General features: G+C 47.0%; 1 protein-coding gene across 13 annotated transcripts in view; it reads left to right on the top strand.

Moving 5' to 3' along the window:
- rimbp2b (RIMS binding protein 2b) overlaps positions 1-22,794 on the top strand; it is a 389,940-nt gene that overhangs the window by 209,902 nt on the left and 157,244 nt on the right. For all 13 annotated transcript variants that reach the window (XM_072587662.1, XM_072587667.1, XM_072587660.1 and 10 more), the window contains 2 exons: positions 1,048-1,134; positions 10,467-10,589. In XM_072587662.1, the coding sequence (XP_072443763.1) occupies positions 1,048-1,134; positions 10,467-10,589 (210 nt within the window). The remainder of the gene's footprint in view (positions 1-1,047; positions 1,135-10,466; positions 10,590-22,794) is intronic.

The following is a 22,794-nucleotide window of genomic DNA, read 5'->3' as shown; positions in this document are numbered from 1 at the left end:
ACTGTGTGGGGGTGTGGGGGTGACTGTACACCCTGTCTGTGTGGGGGTGTGGGGGGGACTGTACTCCCTGACTGTGTGGGGGTGTGGGGGTGACTGTACACCCTGTCTGTGTGGGGGTGTGGGGGGGACTGTACTCCCTGTCTGTGTGGGGGTGTGGGGGGGACTGTACTCCCTGACTGTGTGGGGGTGTGGGGGTGACTGTACACCCTGTCTGTGTGGGGGTGTGGGGGGGACTGTACTCCCTGTCTGTGTGGGGGTGTGGGGGGGACTGTACTCCCTGACTGTGTGGGGGTGTGGGGGTGACTGTACACCCTGTCTGTGTGGGGGTGTGGGGGGGACTGTACTCCCTGTCTGTGTGGGGGTGTGGGGGGGACTGTACTCCCTGTCTGTGTGGGGGTGTGGGTGTGACTGTACTCCCTGTCTGTGTGGGGGTGTGGGGGGGACTGTACTCCCTGACTGTGTGGGGGTGTGGGGGTGACTGTACACCCTGTCTGTGTGGGGGTGTGGGGGGGACTGTACTCCCTGTCTGTGTGGGGGTGTGGGTGTGACTGTACTCCCTGTCTGTGTGGGGGTGTGGGTGTGACTGTACTCCCTGTCTGTGTGGGGGTGTGGGGGGGACTGTACTCCCTGACTGTGTGGGGGTGTGGGGGTGACTGTACACCCTGTCTGTGTGGGGGTGTGGGGGGGACTGTACTCCCTGTCTGTGTGGGGGTGTGGGGGGGATTGTACTCCCTGTCTGTGTGGGGGTGTGGGGGGGACTGTACTCCCTGTCTGTGTGGGGGTGTGGGGGGGACTGTACTCCCTGTCTGTGTGGGGGTGTGGGGGGGACTGTACACCCTGTCTGTGTGGGGGTGTGGGGGGGATTGTACTCCCTGTCTGTGTGGGGGTGTGGGGGGGACTGTACTCCCTGTCTGTGTGGGGGTGTGGGGGGGACTGTACTCCCTGTCTGTGTGGGGGTGTGGGGGGGACTGTACTCCCTGACAGTCTGAGCTGCTCTGGTAAAAGCTGACTTGCTGATGTTTTTGATTGTGTTCTGTCTTTCCTCAGGAGAATGAGCTGAAGGAAATTCTTCATGAGAAGTGTGACTGGACGTTCCAGGCTCCTGTGCTGTCCCAGATTCTCCAGTATGAGCAGGTATTCCCTCCTCACCCTCACAGTCTGGAACTACTGGATTACACAGCTCCGAACAACGGTGGGGATCACCCCCAGGGCTGAAGGTAGCAGCTCTCCCTGATGGAGAGAGACCTGAGGAGAAACAATCATTTCTCCACATGACTGTTCCCTCCTATTCCAGAGGAGTCACTGCCTGCACCAGGGACAGTACAGTACAGCTGGGGTGTGGGTGTGGGTGGGGGTGTGGGAGGGCTGATTGGCCTCATTCTGTGCTGCTACTGTCTCAGTCGAAGACTTGCTCTCAGTTCTGAAGGAGGTTAATGGGCTGCTTTCTCCATCGGAAGTGGCTGTTTGTGATTTTGTTTCAAGCTGTTGTATGGAAAGGATGTTCACTGAGCACTGACTGAGTCTGTGCTGAGAACATTCCCATCTTTCCCTGCTTTCGAAGTGTCTTAGTTTTTGTCCAGTTCAGAAGTACAACACAACCTGACTATAACTTACTCACTCAACAATAACTTTATTAACAATTAGTGATGTCCATTTAACAATCCAGTACAGGCACAATGGGCTGAATAGCCTCCGCCTGTATTGTAATAACGCTGTGACCCTGGGAGGTGGATCCCCTTAAAGTCCCCGATGTCTTTATGCAGGTTCTTCCCCCATCCTACCTGACCCAAAGGGGAGCTCCCAAACCCACCTTCTCTCCATCTCTGAAGGGGATTTCTCCCACCTTCACCATGTTATCCAACTCCACTCTGATCCAGCTGATCGACTGCTGAAACCGTCACCTCTACCTTTGTTATTTCCAGTTAAGCGTGTTCCTTGCTGCTGTCCCGCACACACTCTGTCCCCCATCAGCTTGAACCTGTGAGAAACAAAGCCCACTCACTTCAATAATTTCAGTCCGAGACAAGATCTGAATCAGTAGTGTCATTTATTTTACACTTGCAAGTGGGTGTGCTGTCACTTTCTCAAGGCAAGTGACATACACACACTAAATTCAATTCATACATAACATTTATATGATTTGATGTCTATTGTTTTACACTGCTCCCTCCCCTGCTTACATCGTCCACTTCCCTAAGACCGGCCCCCATTACCCCTGTTTACCTCTTGCCTTATCCGGCCTTGTCTGTGATAAAATGCTTATTTCTGGTCTCACAAGGCTGTTTGACCTTATCCTGCTATAGGTCATTGTTAGGCCTATCCTTTCTTCATCATTATCTACCCCCTTCATCTGTGTCTTTCCCGAGGCCGTTCTGATCCCTATGACCCTTTTAATTGGGGTTTGTTCCTGTGTTTTTGTAAAAGTGGGAAGCACATGTTTATATCTACTGTTTGTACAGGCGTATCTAGCTTAACTTCATCCCCTCACAACATCTTATCTACTTGCCCATAATGTCTACCTTCTGACATAGAGTTTTAGCTAATACAAAAACAATTATATATTTCCTCCACATCGTTTCCATTCTTGTTGACTCAGCTCTTGGCTAAAACAATTACACACTGGTGTGAGTTCACCTCCTTTGTAAGATGGAATTGCATAATTGCAGAAGTAACATTAATTCACCTATATCCCACAATTTCCCCCTTTTCTTTAATTACCATTTGTTATCTTCTGCATTTTTCTTTTAGGGGCACCTTCATCAAGGCTGTTTCAATCAGTCTTTGGGTGAGCCCTCATATACAGGGTATGATCATTTTTATTAATTGTTACCCACCAAAAGAGAGCTGACACAAAGCCTGCTGCAATCTGGTTACGAGCCTTGAATTCATCAGGTAGCCCCCTAGGGACTCCTACCGAATCAAGATAAATCCTGTCATCGAAAGAAGTGTCTAACAGTAATCTCTTACCCCTTCCCTTTTTCCCTCCTTTGTTTTCCTTCTCAAATGCCAGGGTAAATGGAATTGCCAATTGTACAATTGCACATATCCCTCTCCAATCCGGAGGTAGCGTGGGTCTCAATATTTTGCCTCCACAGTACCACCACAGATCCGCTCGGGGAACCTTTAATGCTGAGTAGTTCCCTCCCTTCTCCGTTTCGGTGACATTCTTAATCTCTGTACATAGTTTCAGCTCCCCCAAATCTTTCGACTGACTTGTACCTCGTCTACACACACGATGTGTGATTTCCAACTGCGGCAGAAAACAGGGGGGGAACTTTTACATCTTTCTTCTCCAAGGGAGGGAACATCAGAGATAGGGAGGTACAATTCCTATCATTCCACGCAGTCTCATCCTGATACAGGGCTATCATACATTTCATGCCCTTCCTGTCTCACTTCCACACGAGCGGAAAGGAAACCACCTGGGCCACTGGCCGACCGGAGGCACATGCATAGCAATTGCTCTTGTTCAGACTTTTCACAGTATACTTTACCCATTCAACCCAGGCATTTGCATCCCCGTACCCAGTTTCTATTTCAATGGTCTGTTTCAAGTCCTTTACCTCTATAAATTTTACTACTTTAGGATCATCGGGAGGGGTGAAAGATTGTATCTTATTACCCAGTAGTTCTACCCGTTTTCCCTGTCCTACGCTAATTCAAAAACAATAGCCCAAGAAATCCTTCCCATTTGCTTTCATTTCTATCCCAAACATTTCATTTCATTGTATCTCATAGGTGCCCCCCCCCACCAGGATTGTTTCGTGCCATGTGGTTTTCCTTATCATTAGATATATTGGGTTACACTTTTTATCGGGACAATCACGAGCTGGTCGGAAGGGGGTCTGGTGTACTGTGACGAGACCATTATACTAAGTACCATCCCCAAGGCTATCCCCATAGGACTTAAGATGTATCTCAGAGCTGCGGTACTGTCTCTGATTATCTACATCCCCACAATTTACTAAGCTGCATACATCAGCGTCTATTACTTGTGGATTATCAGACTTGGGGACCGTTAATAATACATATGAAAATGATATTTGACAAAATCCCAATACTAAAAGGGCTAGCATCATATCTCTAGCAGCATTCCCAGTATTCTAACCATCATGCTGAATTTACAATCTTACAGAAATAATCCCGCGCTCGCGTCGCCACTGTATAATTAGTTACTCAAAGTCTCTTTAGTCTGAGTTTCAGCGAATCTTGCGTTGATTCGGCTGTCCAGACTTCTTCCCCAACTGGAGGGTCCACTGGCCCTTTGATCCGAGTGTAGTGAGTCCAGCCTTTCTCCGCTGTCCTTATCGCTGTTTCAGTAGTCAAAAGAGCCTGGTACGGCCCTTCCCAGTCCGGCTGCAATTTAGTCTCTGTCCATGATTTTACTAAGATCCAATCTCCCGGCCGGATGGGATGAACGGTGAATTCAAGGGGTGGAGTCTGTGCCAATAAACCCTGTTTCCTGAGGAAAGACAAAGAGGAGGACAAACCCAGTATATACTTCTTTAAAAACAAATCTTTAGTTTCGGGACTTGGCAATTCTCCATTCGTTCCCAAGTAAGGTAATCCAAATAAGATTTCATAGAGGGATAGTCCCAAATCTTTCCTTGGGGCTGTTCGTACTCGCAAGAGAGCTATAGGTAAACATTTGGTCCAAGGGAGTCTAGTTTCTATTATCAATTTAGAGAGCTGTCGTTTGAGTGTTTGGTTCATTCTCTCAACCTTTCCTGATGATGGCGGGTGCCACGGAGTATGGAACTCCCAGGAAATTCCCAACCCTTTCATTACCCCCCCGTAACACTTTAGAAGTAAAGTGAGTTCGTTGATCGGAATCAATATGGTTCACGAGCCCATATCAGGGAATTATGTGCTCCAATATTGTTTTAGACACTCCACTCGCAGTGGCGGTAGCTAGGGGGTATGCTTCAACCCAACCAGATAAATGATCTACTATGACTAGCATATATTTTAGTCTGCCTACCCTGGGGAGTTCAGTATAATCTACTTGTTTACTCTGGAAAGGTCTCAGTCCTGGGTCTCTTCCTCCTGGGGTCTGTTTTCTCAAGACTTTCTTATTTACCTTTCTGCATATTATACATCTCTCACATATTTGTTTAGCAATTCTATATATTCCTTTACATCCATATTCCCTAAGAACCAAATCACACATTGCTTGTACTCCCCAATGGCTGCCTTGGTGTAGGACAGCCATAATCTCTCGCATCATCATTTTGTTTAACATTTCCCTTCCATCAGGTAACCTCCAATGCCCGTCTGCTGTTTTTACAGCCCCTAAATCTCTCAATTCATTTTCTCCGCTTTCAGTAAATATAGGAGCTTCCCTAGGACCTGGGACAGTAGGTATTAGGGAATGAATCACCACTTCTTGTGGGTTCAGGGCTGCTTCCTTAGCCACCTCATCGGCTAATCTATTTCCCCTAACTTCAGGTTCATTTCCTTTCTGATGACCATTTACATGCACTACTGCTATTTCTCGGGGAAGTAATAGGGACTCCAAGACCCGTTTAATCAATTCTTCATGTACTAATCCCTTCCCCCACCTCTGGGTTAATACTCCCAAAACCACTCCCTTATCCACGGTAGCAAAGAGGGAAGGTAAGGCTAACACGGGGGCATGGATCAGATCTCTTTTGCCTCATCATCCCAACTTAGACATTTTGGTTCCCCCTCTAATAGTTTGAGATATAATTTCTTAGTCTTCAGTGCATAGGAATCAATCCACAATCTGCAATAACCCGTGAGACCCAAACATTTGCGTAACTCCCTTTTAGTGCTGGGCAGCGGCATTCCCACTATTCCCTCTATCCGTTCCAGGCTTATCTTTCGCTTTCCCTCACTAACTAAATGTCCCAAGTATTTCACTTCTTGCTCCACATATTGTAGTTGGTTTTTAGATACCCGCAGTCCCTGCTGGCCCAGGAAATTCAATAATTTGTTAGTGGCTTCTACTACTCTTTCTCTTCTTTTTCCTGTTACTAAGAGGTCGTCTACATACTGCAACAGGGTAGTCCCCTTGGGGCTGCTAAATTTCTCCGATACTTGTTCTAACATCTGTCCAAATAAATTCGGGGATTCCGTAAACCCCTGGGGAAGCACAGTACACTGGTATTGCTGTTTCTGTCCTGTCTTAGGGTCTTCCCACTCAAAGGCAAACAAATTCCTACCTTCCTCTGCCAAGGGACAGGCCCAAAAGGCATCCTTTAAATCTATCACACTAAACCATTTGTGGTCATGAGGGATCTTACTTAATAAGGTATAGGGGTTTGGCACCCTGGGTGCCTGATCTGTACTATTCGATTTAATGTTCTCAAATCCTGCCCCAATCGATAAGTTCCATCGGATTCCTGCACTGGTAGAATTGGGGTATTATAAGGAGACATACATGGCTCCAACAGTCCATCTCTAATCAATCCTTCAATTACTGGCTGCAGTCCTCGTTTACCTTCGATGGAAATGGGATATTGTCGCTCACAGACAACGTCTCCTTTCCTTTTTAAATTTATTTCAAGGGGGGGATCTGTAGTTTTCCACAATTCCCTTCCCTAGCCCATACAATAGGGTCTATCTCTCTCTCCACATCCTCTGCCAACATTGCCTTTTGTACAACTAATTCTTTTTCCTGAATTCCAATCCCCAGTCCTAAGAGGATAATTAAATCTCTCCTTAATAAGTTACTTCCTATATCAGGGATACACAGCAGTTCCCCTGTGACCCTATCCTTAGGACCTTCTATCATCATAGGTTCAAATACTGGAACAGTAAATCCTTCCCCTTTTTAACCCCGAAACAGTAATTGACCGTGTTGACATTCCTACTTTCTTTGGTTTAAAATTCAGCGATGACCGTGCTGCCCCCGTATCTACTAGGAAGACTACCTCTTCCCTATAGGGTCCCACCTTCAGGTTTATCAAGGGTTCCTGGTAGGTCCCCGGGGGCAGGAACCCCTGACACCCCTATACTTCATCAAAATTCATAAGCGGAATTGCCCTCTCTTCCCTTTGTACATCAGGACACTCCCGCTTAAAATGCCCTATCTTTCCGCAATAATAGCATCCTGCCTGTGGAGACCTCCAGCTCTGCCCCTGTCGCTCAAACCCTCTATCAAATACTCCCCCTTGTCCTCTCTGCCCTACATGCTGCCACCCGCCCCTCCGGTTGGTCACTATTGGTTCTACTCTTTTCTTAACTACCTCATCAACCGCAGCTACCATCATTTTCACCTTCTTTTTTTGTCTCTCATCCTCTCTCTTTACAAACACTTTCTGTGCCTCTCTTAACAATTCATCTAATGGCTTTTCACTCCACCCTTCTATTTGCTATATCTTTCTCTGTATGTCTGGCCATTCCTTTGTCACAAAAATGTACTTTCAAAAGACCCTGTGCCACTGGGTTCTCAGGGTTCATTCCAGAATATTTCCACATTGAGTCTCTTAATCTCTGCAAAAAAAAAGCTGAAGGAGTCTCATCTTTCTCCTGTCTAACTTCAAAGACTTTAGTCAAATTCTGTGACTTCGGAACTGCCTCTTTTATTCCTTTTAGAATCAGGTCTTTCAATTCCCTCATTTCTTCTCTATGCTCCGGATTTTGATTTTCCCACTGGGGGGTCTCTGAGGGGAAACTTCACCTCTCCCTGTCCAGCATCCCCATCTCCAATCGGATGTTCCCTGTCCCATATTTTAATGGCTGCTCCCCATATAAGTCCCCTTTCTTCCCCAGTAAATAGTATATTCAAAATAGACATTAACTCAGCCCAGGTATACAGACTGGGCCCCAAAAATTGATCAGTTTGTTCAGACAACCCTACCAGATCCTCAACCAGCACCTTCATTTCTTTTTTTTTTAATGTCCTGACCTCCCCACTGCTGAGGGGGGCACTTACAAACCCAATCTCTTTGTCCCCTATTGGTACCTCCCGAAGGGGATAAGTCATTACGTTCTTCCCCTTTTTCTTTTTTTTTTAATGAAATATTGCAATATTTCTAGCTCCCCATAACTTCAAACACCAATTCATCAATTCATGCTTGACTAACTTTAAAGCCTGTTCCAAACTTGTAAATATATTTATATATTTACGTTCATTTATTCAGTATTTAATATTCAAAATGTAAAATGCATACAGTTCTCAATTTTGAAATCCACTGTAATCACCCAGTTTTAGTCCCTTAATTTAAATCCAAAATTAGTTTTCTTAAGTAGTCCTGACCAATCATTGCTCAATTACAATACTATAGGTCTTGAAATAATCAGAGCTGCCTTAAAATTATTTGTCTATTCAAGTTTAAAGAAAAAAAAACTTCTAATGCATGAACAATGGCCGAATCCAAGGTCACAGATATTAACCATAGGATCTTGTTTTTACTACAATCTAATGTTGAACTGAAACTTCAACTGTCCTCCATAAATCGCTTTTATGTAAAGATAAAAGAGATTAGTTAGAAACTGATAGTAAGGCAGTCATGACCTGTGAGAAGAACAGGAGTTATCATTCTTTTTTTTTTCATAATCTCTATAGAATCCTTAACCTTTAAAGAAATCATGTTAAGTTTCCATAATAAAAATCAGATTCAAAACAGTCCCGGAACTCAAGCTCCAGGGAATAAAGCGCAAACATTCAATCACCAACAAACAAATGTGCATTCAAACCAAATCACAAAGGGTTAAACTTTCAACCAGCTGTACAGCTCTCTTCATTCTCTCTCTCTCTCTCTCTCACTCATTGACAAATAAATTCAGATATTTACAAACCCAGTCTTTGTCCGACCTGAATCTTTGGCCAAAAGAGGCGGGACGAAGAATGGATTCCTTAGTCCATATGAAGCAACAATATTTAATCATCTTTTTCCCGTGTACAAGTATTATTTTGCCAATTCCACAACATCCTCCCCAAAGAACTTTCTGGAGGTATGTTGTAAGGGACCCCGCCTCCAATTCCATTGCTTTTTCCTTCTTTTGTTTTCCCGGAGGCTTTTTCCTTACCCACGGCACAACCCATATTGAGTTCCTTCGTTAGTCCCTTATTAACTACTAAAACTCAATCCCGGCCACCAAGGCAATACTTAAAAGTCAGGTTTCTTACCTTGGTCTGTGCACAGAGTTGCCTGGCCCCTTTGTGCCGTATTGTCTATCGAGCTCCTATCACTGTCTGATTCAGATGTCTCTCTTGTGGGATTCGTGCCAGTCACCCAAGGGAGCGGACCAAACCGGGACACAAGACCGCTCCTCAATGGGGAACGGGACGCGTCTTCCCAGTGTCCAAGGCCAGCCACTCCCCCCGGTGATGGAAGAAAATCCCGGACAGCCCCCAATTGTGAGAAACAAAGCCCACTCACTTCAATAATTTCAGTCCGAGACAAGATCTGAATCAGTAGTGTCATTTATTTTACACTTGCAAGTGGGTGTGCTGTCACTTTCTCAAGGCAAGTGACATACACACACTAAATTCAATTCATACATAACATTTATATGATTTGATGTCTATTGTTTTACACTGCTCCCTCCCCTGCTTACATCGTCCACTTCCCTAAGACCGGCCCCCATTACCCCTGTTTACCTCTTGCCTTATCCGGCCTTGTCTGTGATAAAATGCTTATTTCTGGTCTCACAAGGCTGTTTGACCTTATCCTGCTATAGGTCATTGTTAGGCCTATCCTTTCTTCATCATTATCTACCCCCTTCATCTGTGTCTTTCCCGAGGCCGTTCTGATCCCTATGACCCTTTTAATTGGGGTTTGTTCCTGTGTTTTTGTAAAAGTGGGAAGCACATGTTTATATCTACTGTTTGTACAGGCGTATCTAGCTTAACTTCATCCCCTCACAACATCTTATCTACTTGCCCATAATGTCTACCTTCTGACATAGAGTTTTAGCTAATACAAAAACAATTATATATTTCCTCCACATCGTTTCCATTCTTGTTGACTCAGCTCTTGGCTAAAACAATTACACACTGGTGTGAGTTCACCTCCTTTGTAAGATGGAATTGCATAATTGCAGAAGTAACATTAATTCACCTATATCCCACAAACCCATCCCAAACCCTGCTGCTCATCCCTTCCCACATGGTGGGTCCGAATCCATCCCCCCCCCCCCCCCCGGCATTCCTGTACTCCCTGACTGACTCTGGCTCCTGGTCAAGCACCAGTTTACTCTTGTCATCTCATCTTCGCTTTCAAACTCCCCCCAAAACCCCATAATCCCCTCCAAAACATCCAGCCCTCTCAGATCTCTGACCCGTCCTGACCCGACCAGCTCTGTCCTTGCTGTCCCATCCCCAATCCTTCTGCCTCCTTTGAGACTATTCAGAAACCCACCCTGTCCCTGACCATCACATGTCTGAGATATCACCCCGTAGCTCTGGGCCAACGCTCCTAGTAAGCACCTTCCAATGTTGTACTGCATTCAGGAGGCTATATAAATGCACGTTGGTGATGGCATTTTCTCTTCAGGTGAAACCAGAGTATGACCCCGTTAAGGAAGCTCTGATTGTGGTGACACAGGAACGGGATTTGGCATTGCTGAAGAACAACTTGCTCCACGACAAACTGGAGAATCTCGAACAGGTTCTGAAGGTAAGACTCAAGCTCCGCCCCACGCTGCCATTGGTCTCTTTCTGGGCAAGGTGGAGCCTGAAGGACTGTGACACACAACAGCAACAGGGGATTGGCTGCAAGTTATAAACCCCACCCAGTTTCTGGGGGATGGGGCGGAGGGTAACAGCAACATGTAAGAGGTATGTGAGGGTCAAGGGTGACAGGGAGGAGGCAGGAGAATGAGGCTGACAAACATATCAGCCATGATCAAACAGTGGGACAGACACGATGAACCGAATGGCCTCATTCTGCTCCTATATCATATGGCATCATACTGTAATGGGGGGGGGGGGGAGCGATAGGAATTGATGGGAGTGTGTAAAAGCCAGGGTGTAAGTAGAGTGTGTAAAAGCGAGAGTGTAAAGGGAATGTGTCAATGTGAGGGTGCAATGGGAATGTGTAAAAACGAGGGTGCAAGGGGAGTGTGTAAATGTGAAGGTGTAATGAGAGTGTGTAAACATGAGGGTATAATGGGATTGTGTAAAAGCGAAGGTTTAATGGGAGTGTGTAAAAGCGAGTGTGTAAAACTGAGGATGTAAGGGGAGTGTGCAAAAAGCAAGTGTGTAATGGGAGTGTGGAAAAGTGATGGTAGAAGGGGAGAGTGTAAAAGCAAGGGTGCAATGGGAGTGTGTAAATGTGAAGGTGCAATGTGAGTGTGCAAAGCCGAGCGTGTAATGGGAATTTGTAAAAACAAGGGTGTATTGAGTTTGTGTAAAATCGAGGGTGTAAGAGGAGTGTGTAAATGTGATGGTGTAATGAGAGTATGCAAATGTGAGTGTGTAATGGGAGTGTGCAAAAAGCGAGGGTGTAATGAGAGTGTGGAAAAGCGAGGGAGAAAGGTGAGCGTGTAAAACTGAAGGTGTAAGTGGAGTGTGCAAAAAGCGAGAGTGGAAGGGGAGTGTGGAAAAGCGAAGGTGGAAGCGGAGTGTGCAAAAGCAAGGGTGTAATGGGAATGTGTAAAAAGTGAGGGTGTAATGGGATTATGTAAAAGTGAAGGTGTAAGGGGTGTGTGTAAATGTGAGGGTATATTGAGATTGTGTAAAACCAAGGATGTAAGGGGAGTGTGTAACAGGGACAGCGTAAAAGCGAGAGTGTAATGGAAGTGTGTAAATGTGAGGGTGCAATGGGGGGGTGTTAAAGAGAGGGTGTAATGGGGCATATGTAAAGGAGAGTGTGTAAAAGCGAGGGTGTAATGGGAGTCTGTAATTGGCAAGGATGTAACAGGGAGAAAGTGAGGACTGCAGATGCTGGAGATCAGAGCTGAAAATGTGTTGCTGGAAAAGCGCAGCAGGTCAGGCAGCATCCAATGAGCAGGAGAATCGACGTTTCGGGCATGAGCCCTTCTTCAGGAATGAGGAAAGTGTGTCCAGCAGGCTAAGATAAAAGGTAGGGAGGAGGGACTTGGGGGAGGGGCGTTGGAAATGCGATAGGTGGAAGGAGGTTAAGGTGAGGGTGATAGGCCGGAGTGGGGGTGGGGGGCGGAGAGGTCAGGAAGAAGATTGCAGGTTAGGAAGGCGGCGCTGAGTTCGAGGGATTTGACTGAGACAAGGTGGGGGGAGGGGAAATGAGGAAACTGGAGAAATCTGAGTTCACCCCTTGTGGTTGGAGGGTTCCTAGGCGGAAGATGAAGCGCTCTTCCTCCAGCCGTCGTGTTGCTATGGTCTGGCGATGGAGGAGTCCAAGGACCTACATGTCCTTGGTGGAGTGGGAGGGGGAGTTGAAGTGTTGAGCCACGGGGTGGTTGGGTTGGTTGGTCCGGGTGTCCCAGAGGTGTTCTCTGAAATGTTCCGCAAGGAGGCGGCCTGTCTCCCCAATATAGAGGAGGCCACATCAGGTGCAGCGGATGCAGTAAATGATGTGTGTAGAGGTGCAGGTGAATTTGTGGTGGATATGGAAGGATCCCTTGGAGCCTTGGAAGGAAGTGAGGGGGGAGGTGTGGGCACAAGTTTTGCATTTCTTGTGGTTGCAGGGGAATGTGCCGGGAGTGGAGGTTGGGTTGGTGGGGGGTGTGGACCTGACGAGGGGGTCACGGAGGGAGTGGTCTTTTCGGAACGCTGTATAGGGGAGGGGAGGGAAATATATCCCTGGTGGTGGGGTCTGTTTGGAGGTGGCGGAAATGACGAAGGATGATACGCTGTATCTGGAGGTTGGTGGGTGGAAGGTGAGGACCAGTGGGGTTCTGTCCTGGTGGCGATTGGAGGGGCGGGGCTCAAGGGCGGAGGAGCAGGAAGTGGAGGAGATGCGGTGGAGGGCATTGTCAACCACATCTGGGTATAAATTGCCGTCTTTGAAGAGGGAGGCCATCTGGGTTGTACGGTATTGGAACTGGTCCTCCTGGGATGCAGATGCGGCGGAGACGAAGGAATTGGGAATATGGGATGGTGTCTTTACAGGGGGCAGGGTGGGAGGAGGTGTAGTCTAGGTAGCTGTGGGAGTCGGTCGGTTTATAGTAAATGTCCGTGTCGATTCGGTCGCCCAAGATAGAAATGGAGAGGTCTAGGAAGGGGAGGGAGGAGTCTGAGACGGTCCAGGTGAATTTGAGGTCGGGGTGGAAAGTGTTGGTAAAGTGGATGAACTGTTCAACCTCCTCGTGGGAGCACGAGGCAGCGCTGATACAGTCATCGATGTAGCGGAGGAAAAGGTGGGGGATGGTGCCAGTGTAGCTGCGGAAGATGGACTGTTCCACATATCCGACGAAGAGGCAGGCATAGCTGGGGCCCATGTGGGTGCTCATGGCTACTCCTTTGGTTTGGAGGAAGTGGGAGGATTGGAAAGAGAAGTTGTTCAGAGTGAGGACCAGTTCAGTCAGTCGAAGGAGGGGGTCAGTGGAAGGGTACTGGTTGGTACGGCGGGAAAGGAAGAAGCGGAGGGCTTTGGGTCCTTTGTGATGGGGAATGGAGGTGTACAGGCACTGGATGTCCATGGTCCAAGGATGTAAGGGGGAGCGTGTAAAAGCGACGGCGCAATGGATGTGTGTAAAAACGAGGGTGTAATATGGAGTGTGTAAAAGCAAGGGTGGAAGGGGAGTGTGTAAAAACGAAGGTGGAAGAGGAGTGTGCAAAATCAAGCATGTAATGGGAGTGTGTAAATGTGCGGGTGTAATGCGAGTGTATAAAAGCGAGGGTGTAAGGTGATCGTGTAAAACCGAGGTTGTAAGGGGAGATTGTAAAAGCGAGGTTGTAAGGGGAGTGTGTAAAATGGAAGGTGTAAGACGAATGTGTAAGTGTGACAGTGTAAGGGGAGAGTGTAAATGTGATGGTGTATTGAGGTTGTGTAAAACCGAGAATGTAAGGGAATTGTGTAAAACCGAGGGTGTAATGGGGAGTGTGTAAAGGGGTGTGTGTAAAAGTGAGGGTGTAATGGGAATATGTAAAAGTGAGGGTGCAATCGTAGTGTGTAAAAGTGAGGGTGCAAGGGGAGTGTGCAAAATCGAGAGTGTAATGGGATTGTGTAAATGTGATGGTGTCAGGAGGTTGCATAAATATGAGGGTGTCAGGGGAGTGTGTAAAAGCGAGGATGGAAGGTGAGCATGTAAAACTGAGGGTGTAAGGGGAGTGTGCAAAAAACGAGTGTGTAAGGCGTGTGGAAAAATGAGGATGGAGGGGAGTGTGTAAAATCAAGGGTGTGTGCAGAATTGTAAAACCAAGGGTGTAAACGGAGTGTGTAACTGGGACTGCATAAAAGCGAGAGTGTAATGGAAGTGTGTAGATGTGAGGGTGCAATGGGAGTGTGTTAAAGAGAGGGTGTAATGGGGCGTGTGTGAAGGGTGTGTGTAAAAGCGAGGGTATGATGGGAGTCTAATTGGCAAGGATGTAAAGAGGAGTGTGTAAAAGTGACGGAGCATTGGAAGTGTGTAAACGTGAGTGTATAATGGGAATGTGTAAAAGCGAGGGTGCAAGGGAAGTGTGCAAAATCGAGAGTGTAATGGGAGTGTGTAAAAGTGAGGGTGTAATGTGGAGTGTGTAAAAGCAAGGGTGTAATGTGGACTGTGCAAAAATGAGGGTGTAATGGGAGTGTGTAAAAGCAAGGGTGTAAGGTGAGCGTGTAAAACAGAGGGTGGAAAGGAAGTGTGCAAAATACCAGGGAGTAAGGGGAGTGTGGGAAAGCGAAGGTGGAAGGGGAGTGTGCAAAATCGAGCATGTACTCGGACTGTGTAAATGTGAGGAAGTAAGGGGAGTGTGTAAAAGCGAGGATATAAGGGAGTGTGTAAAATGAGGGTGTAATGGGGGTGTTTAAACATGAGAGTGTAAAAGAAGTGTGTAACTGTGAGGGTGGAAAGGGAGTGTGGAAATGTGAAGGTGTAATGAGATTGTGTAAACATGAGGGTGTAATTGGATTGTGTAAATGTGAGGGTGGAATGGGAATGTGTAAAAGCGAGGGTGCAAGGGGAATGTGTGAAACGAGGGTATAATGGGAGTGTGTAAATGTGAAGGTGTAATGTGGAGTGTGTAAAAATGAGAGTGTAATATGGAGTGTGTAAAAGCGAAGGTGCAAGGGGAGTGTGCAAAATCAAGCATGTAATGGGACTGTGTAAATATGAGAGTGTAATGGGAATGTGTACAAGTGAAGGTCTAATGTGGAGTGTGTAAAAGCAAGGGTGGAAGGGCAGTGTGTAAAAATGAGGGTGTAAGGGGAGTGTGTAAAAGTGAGGGTGTAATGTGGACTATGTAAAAGTGAGGGTGTAAGGTGAGTGTGTAAAAGTGAGGGTATAATGGGAATGTGTAAAATGTGAGGGGGTAATGGGAGTGTGCAAAAGCGAAGGTGTAAGGGGAGTGTGTAAAATGGAAGGTGTAAGGGAAATGCGTAAAAACAAATGTGTAAGGGGAGTGTGTAAATGTGAGGGTGTATTGAGGTTGTGTAAAACTGAGGATGTAAGGGGATTGTGTAAAATCGAGGGTGTAGGCAGAGCGTGTAAAACCAAGGGTGTAATGGGGAGTGTGTAACAGGGACTGCGTAAAAGCAAGAGTGTAATGGAAGTGTGTAAATGTGAGGGTGCAATGGGAGTGTGTTAAAGAGAGGGTGTAATGGGGTGTGTGTAAAAGGGAGTGTGTAAAAGCGAGGGTATAATGGGAGTCTGTAACTGGCAAGGATGTAACGGGGAGTGTGTAAAAGCAAGGGTGCAAAGGAAGTGTGTAAAAGTGAGGGTGTAATGGGAATGTGCAAAAGTGAGAGTGTAATTGGAGTGTATAAAAGCGAGGGTGCAAGGGGAGTGTGCAAATCGAGAGTGTAATGGGAGTGTGTAAAGGTGAGGGTATAATGGGAGTGTGTAAATGTGATGGTTTCAGGAGATTGTGTAAATATGAGGGTGTAATGGGAGTGTGTAAAAGCGAGGGTATAATGGGAGTGTGTAAAAGCAAGGGTGTAATGTGGAGTGTGCAAAAACGAGGGTATAATGGGAGTGCGTAAAAGCGAGGGTGGAAGGGGAGTGTGCAAATTCAAGCAAGTGATGGGGATGTGTAAATGCGAGGGTGTAAGGTGAGTGTGTAAAACTGAGGGTGTAAGGGGAGTGTGTAAAAGCGAGGGTGTAATGTGGAGTATGTAAAAGCGAGTGTGGAAGGGGGTGTGCAAAATCATGCAAGTAACGGGAATGTGTAAAAATGAGGGTGTAATGGGATTATGTAAAAGTGAGGGTGTATTGAGGCTGTGTAAAACCGAGGGTGTAAGGCAAACATGTAAAAGTGAGGGTGTAAGGGGAGTGAGTAAAAGCGAGGGTGTCAGGGGAGTGTGTAAAAGCAAGGGTAATGTGGAGTGTGCAAAAACTAGGGTGTAATGTAAGTGTGTAAAAGCGAGGGTGTATTGGGAGTGTGCAAAAAGTGAGGGTGTAATGGGAGTGTGTAAAAGCAAGGGTGTAAGGGGAGTGTGTAAAAGCGAGGATGTAAAGGGATTGTGTAAAATCGAGGGTGTGGGCAGAACGTGTAAAACCAAGGGTGTAATGGGGAGTGTGTAAGAGGGACTGTGTAAAAGCAAGAGTGTAATGGAAGTGTATAAATGTGAGGGTGCACTGGGAGTGTGTTAAAGTGAGGGTGTAAGGGGAGTGTGTAAAAACGAGAGTGTAATGGGGTGTTTAAAAGCAAGAGTGTAAAAGAAGTGTGTAAATGTGAGGGTGTAATGGGATTATGTAAATGTGAGGGTAGAAGGAAATGTATAAATGTGAGGGTGTAGAGGGAGTGTGTAAAAGTGAGGGTGGAAGGGGAGTGTGCAAAATCGAGCAAGTAATTGGGATGTGTAAAAGCAAGGGCATAAGGTGAGCGTGTAAAACTGAAGGTGTAAGGGTAGTGTGCAAAAAGCAAGGGTGTAAGGGGAGTGTGGAAAAGTGAGGGTGGAAGGGGGTGTGCAAAATCAAGCATGTACTGGGACTGTGTAAATGTGGGGGTGTAAGGTGAGTGTGTAAATATAAGCGTGTCAGGGGAGTATGTAAAAGCGAGGGTGTAATATGGAGTGAGTAAAAGCAAAGGTGTAATATGGAGTGTGTAACAACAAGGGTGGAAGGGGAGTGTGTAAAAGTGAGTGTGGTAGGGGAGTGTGCAAAATCATGCAAGTAATGGGAAAGTGTAAAAGTGAGGGTGTATTGAGGTTGTGTAAAACCAAGGATGTAAGGCGAGGGTGTAAGGGGAGTGTGCAAAAGCGAGAGTGGAAGGAGAGTGTGTAAAAGTGCGGGTGGAAGGGGAGTGTGTCAAGTGAGGGTGGAAGGGGAGTGTGCAAAATCAAGCATGTAAGGGGAGTGTGCAAAAGCGAGGGTGTAATAGGAGTGTGTAAAAGTGAGGGTTTAATGGGAGTGTGTAAAATCGAGTGTGTAATGGGAATGTGTAAAATCGAGGGTGTAAGGGCAGGTGTAAAAAGCAAGGGTGTAATGGGAGTCTGTTAAAGTGAAGTGTGTAGAAGGGTATTGTGTAAAAGGGAGTGTAATGGAAGTGTGTAAATGTGAGGGTGCAATGGGAGTGTGTTAAAGAGAGGGTGTAATGGGGAGTGTGTGAAGGGGAGTGTGTAAAAGCGAGGGTATAATGGGAGTCTGTAACTGGCAAGGATGTAACGGGGAGTGTGTAAAAGCGATGGTGCAATGGAAGTGTGTAAAAACGAGGGTGTAATGGGGGTGTTTAAAAGTGAGAGTGTAAAAGAAGTGTGTAAATGTGAGGGTGTAATTGGATTGCATAAATGTGAGGGTGGAAGGGGAGTGTGTAACAGCGAGGGTGGAAGGTGAGTGTGTAAAACCGAAGGTGTAAGGGGAGTGTGCAAAAATTCAGGTGTATTGGGAGTGTGGAAAGGCGAGGGTGGAAGGGGAGTTGGTAAAATCGAGGGTGTAATGGGAGTGTGTAAAAGTGAGGGTGTAGACGAAGTGTGTAAAACCAAGGGTGTAATGGGGAGTGTGTAACAGGGACTGCGTAAAAGCGAGAGTGTAATGGAAGTGTGTAAATGTGAGGGTACAATGGGAGTGTGTTAAAGTGAGGGTGTAATGGGGAGTATGTAAAGGGGAGTGTGTAAAAGCGAGGATAAATGGGAATGTGGAAAAGCGAGAGTGGAAGGGGTGTGTGTAAAATCGAGGGTGTAATGGGATATGTAAATGTGAGGGTGTCGGGGAGGGTGTAATGGGAATGCATAAAAGCGAGGGTGTAATGCGAATGTGCAAAACTGAGGGTGTAATGGGAATGTGTAAAAGTGAGGGTGTAATGGGGAGTGTGTATTGTGGTTCTGTTCGCCGAGCTGGGAATTTGTGTTGCAGACGTTTCGTCCCCTGTCTAGGTGACATCCTCAGTGCTTGGGAGCCTCCTGTGAAGCGCTTCTGTGATGTTTCCTCCGGCATTTATAGTGGTATGTCTCTGCCGCTTCCGGTTGTCAGTTCCAGCTGTACGCTGCAGTGGTCGGTATATTGGGTCCAGGTCGATGAGCTTATTGATTGAATCTGTGGATGAGTGCCATGCCTCTAGTGTGCCACTGCCACACACTCAGATGACAAGCAACATGAGTTCGACTGGGACAACACTACTATTATAGGACAAGCCAAACAGAGAACAGCCAGGGAATTCCTGGAGACATGGCACTCATCCACAGACTCTATCAACAAACACATCGACCTGGACCCAATAAACCGGCCACTGCGGCGGACAGCTCGAACTGACAACCGGAAGCGGCAGAGACAAACCACTATAAATGCCGGAGGAAACATCACAGAAGCACTTCACAGGAGGCTCCCAAGCACTGAGGATGTCACCTAGACAGGGGACGAAACGTCTGCAACACAAATTCCCAGCTCGGCGAACAGAACCACAACAACCAGATAATAAGCAGGCGTTGCTCCTCTTGTCAACCATCACAGATTCTTTTACTTCACTAAATTATTAATTTAAAAGAAAAACACATGATTTTCATCCCTGAGTTTTGCTCATGGTTTTCTCAATGACTGGCCCCTATTCAAGATGGCCGCCGCTGCTAGCATCTCTGTTTGTTGATGGAGGGTGGGGGGAGCAGGAGAAATGGTGTCCGTGCCAGAGAGGCTCACCCTCGGAAACAATTCCAAATGAATAGATGTGTAAGTACCTGGAGGATTGAGGACAATTCTGGAAATGATAACTGTAAGGTCATCAGGCAAGCCAATGATAATGTTGTTTGTTGCCCTCCATTTTGTAACCAGATTTCGGACACCAGGCCTCAGTTAAGCTCCTGCTATTCTGGACTCTGTGTGAAGTGATATTTGACGTCTCCCTAGTCTAATTACATTCCTAAAATTGTTGTAACCAGTTTCTATTTTAACTGCAGCCACTGCAGGCTCCTATACAATGTGACAGGTTCACTAACATTCAACATCATTCCAAACATTTAATTAGTTTCTTCGGAAGTGAGACCAGTCACTGGAAACAGCAAGCATCAGTATCACATGGAGCCCCGTTCATTCCCAGCAGCTAACACAAAGCCACTGCTTTCCCTGTATTCATAGAACATGGAACAGTACAGCACAGGAACAGGCCCTTCGGCCCAACATGTGCCAAACCTGACGCCAAATTAAACTAATCCCTTCTGCCTACCCTTGGTCCATATCCCTACATTCCTTGTATATCTATGTGTTTATCTAAAAGTCCCTTCGTCGCCCCTATCTGCCTCCACCTCCATCCCTGGCAGCCTGTTCCAGACTCCTATCACCTTCTGGGTCAAAACTTGCCCCTCACGGCTCCTTTGAACTTTCTCCCTCTCACCTTAAATGCATGCTCCCTTCCCCCCAGTATTAAACATTTCAACTCTGGGAAAAACCCTACCTATGTATCACATAATTTTATAACCTTCGATCAAGTCTCCCCTCAGCCTCCGTTACTCCAGAGAAAACAACCTGAGTTTTTCCAGCCTCTCCTTGTAGCTCATTCCCTCTAATCCAGGCAGCATCCTGGGAAACCTCTTCTACTCCCTCTCCAAAGCCTCCACATCCTTCCTATAATGTGGTGACCAGAATTGAGCACAATACTCTAAGTGTGGCCGAACCAAAGACTTATAAAGCTGTAACAGGACATCCTGACTCTTGTACTCAATTCCCTGACCAGTAAAGACAGGCACACCTTAAACCTCCTTTCCTACCCTATCTACCTGCGTAACCACTTTCAAGGAGCTATGGACTTGAACCCCAAGATCCCTCTGTACATCAATTCTGTTCAGGGTCCTGCCATTAACTGTATATATTTTTCCTTAACATTTGATCTCCCAAAGTGCAGCACCTCACATTTACATGGATTAAATGCCATCTGCCATTTCTCCACCCATATCTCCAACTGATACCAATCCCTCCTACACAATCCACAACTCCACCCATCTTTGTATTGTCTGCAAACTTACTAAGCCACACATCTACATCTTTATCCAAGTCATTTCTATACATATATATCTAACAGCAGGGATCCCAATGCAGATCCCTGTGGAACACCACTCGTCACGGACCTCCAGCTGAAAAACACCCTACCATCACTACCCTCTGCCTTCTATGGGCAAGCCAATACTGAATCCATGCAGCCAAGTCACCACAGTCTCCCTCTCTCACTCTCTGTCACTCTCTCTCTCACACTGTCTCCCTCACTCTCTGTCACACTCTCTTGCTCTCTCCCACTCTCTCTCTCTCTCTCTCCCCTGTTTCTGGGATCCTTCTGGATGAGCCTACTGAGGGATCTTGTCAAAAGCCTTATCAAAATCCATGTAGACAACATCCACAGTCATCAGATCATACAGCACAGAGTAGGCCATTGAGCCATCTGTCTTACTGTGAGTGCTCAGACATTGAAATTCTCCACCCAGAGTACATGCTCAGAGACTATAGATTCCCTACAATGGGGAAACAGGCCCTTCAACCCAACTAGTCCACAGTGACCCTCTGAAGAGTAACCTACCCAGACCCATTCCCCTATATTTTCCACTGACTAATGCACCTAACCTACATATCCCTGGACACTATGGGACAATTTAACATGGCCAACCCACCCTAACCTGCACATCTTTGGACCGTGGGAGGAAACCAGAGCACCTGGAGGAAGGTGTGGTGCTATTGGAAGGTGTGCTGGTGTTGGTGTGCTGGTATTGGGAAAGTGTGCTGGTGTTGGTGTGCTGGTATTGGGAAGGTGTGCTGGTGTTGGTGTGCTGGTAGTGGGAAGGTGTGCTGGTGTTGGGAAAGTGTGCTGGTGTTGGTGTGCTGGTATTGGGAAAGTGTGCTGGTGTTGGGAAGGTGTGCTGGTGTTGGTGTGCTGGTATTGGGAAGGTTTGCTGGTGTTGGTGTGCTGGTGTTGGGAAGGTGTGCTGGTGTTGGTGTGCTGGTAGTGGGAAGGTGTGCTGGTAGTGGGAAGGTGTGCTGGTGTTGGGAAAGTGTGCTGGTGTTGGTGTGCTGGTATTGGGAAAGTGTGCTGGTATTGGGAAGGTGTCCTGGTGTTGGTGTGCTAGTATTGGGAAAGTGCTGGTGTTGGGAAAGTGTGCTGGTGTTGGGAAAGTGTGCTGGTGTTGATGTGCTGGTATTGGGAAGGTGTGCTGGTGTTGGGAAGGTCTGCTGGTGTTGGTGTGCTGGTATTGGGAAGGTGTGCTGGTATTGTGAAGGTGTGCTGGTGTTGGGAAAGTGTGCTGGTGTTGGGAAGGTGTGCTGGTGTTGATATGCTGGTATTGGGAAAGTGTGCTGGTGTTGGTGTGCTAGTATTGGGAAGGTGTGCTGGTATTGGGAAGGTGTGCTGGTGTTGGGAAGGTGTTCTGGTGTTGGGAAGGTGTGCTGGTGTTGCTGGGATGATCTAGGTACGTTCCCCTTAATTCATGATTCTGGAATCTGTTGGGAAATGATTGTCGGAGTCTGGCTGCCTGTCCGTGAGGGAACGTTAATAATTACAGCTCATCAGTCCTGCTCGGAACATCATTCAAACAGTTGTTTATTATTCTGTCCTCTGGGCTGTGATCCAGGGCAGTGTTCATTGCAACTGGGATTTATTTGGCACCTTTAACACCGTAAAACGTCCATGCTGCTTCACAAAGATGGAGAGGGTGGCTGTTGGGGAGGGGATTTCAGAGGTAGGTTTGAGGGAGTGTCTGGACGTTGAGATGGAGGGTTTTAGGGAGAGAGGCTCTTAGGGCTCAAAGCATAGCAGCTAAAATCCCACATGGCCAATAGGCTGGAGCGAGTGGAATAGGGACATCACTCAGTCAACTGGATGGACAGGGGACTGATCGACATTGGGGTCATACCTGCACGGTGTTCACTCACTCTCTCATCCTCGCCTCTGTGTGCGCTCTCTCTCTCTCTCTCCCCCCACACTCTGTCCCTCTCTCTCCCCCCCCCCACACTCTGTCACTCTCTCTCCCCCCACACTCTGTCCCTCTCTCTCCCCCCACACCCTGTCCCTCTCTCTCCCCATACTCTGCCACGCTCTCTCTCGCACTCTCTCTTTCACTCTCTGTCACTCTCTCTCTCGCACTCTCTCTTTCACTCTCTGTCACTCTCTCTTGCTCTCTTCTCCTCACACACTCTCCCCAATATTCTCTCCATCACACTCTCTGTCTCACTCTCTCTCATACTGTCTCCCTGTCTCACTCTCTCTCATACTGTCTCCCTCACTCTCTCTCTCTCTGTCTCTCTCACAGTCTCCCTGTCTCACTCTCTGTCACTCTCTCTCTCACACTGACTCCCTCACTCTCTGTCACACTCTCTTGCTCTCTCCCACTCTCTCTCCCACTCACTCTCTCT

The sequence above is a fragment of the Chiloscyllium punctatum genome, chromosome 17 (genome assembly GCF_047496795.1).
Source record: "Chiloscyllium punctatum isolate Juve2018m chromosome 17, sChiPun1.3, whole genome shotgun sequence".
Classification (NCBI taxonomy): Eukaryota; Metazoa; Chordata; class Chondrichthyes; order Orectolobiformes; family Hemiscylliidae; genus Chiloscyllium; species Chiloscyllium punctatum.
This window is presented reverse-complemented; position numbering and strand designations above follow the sequence as displayed.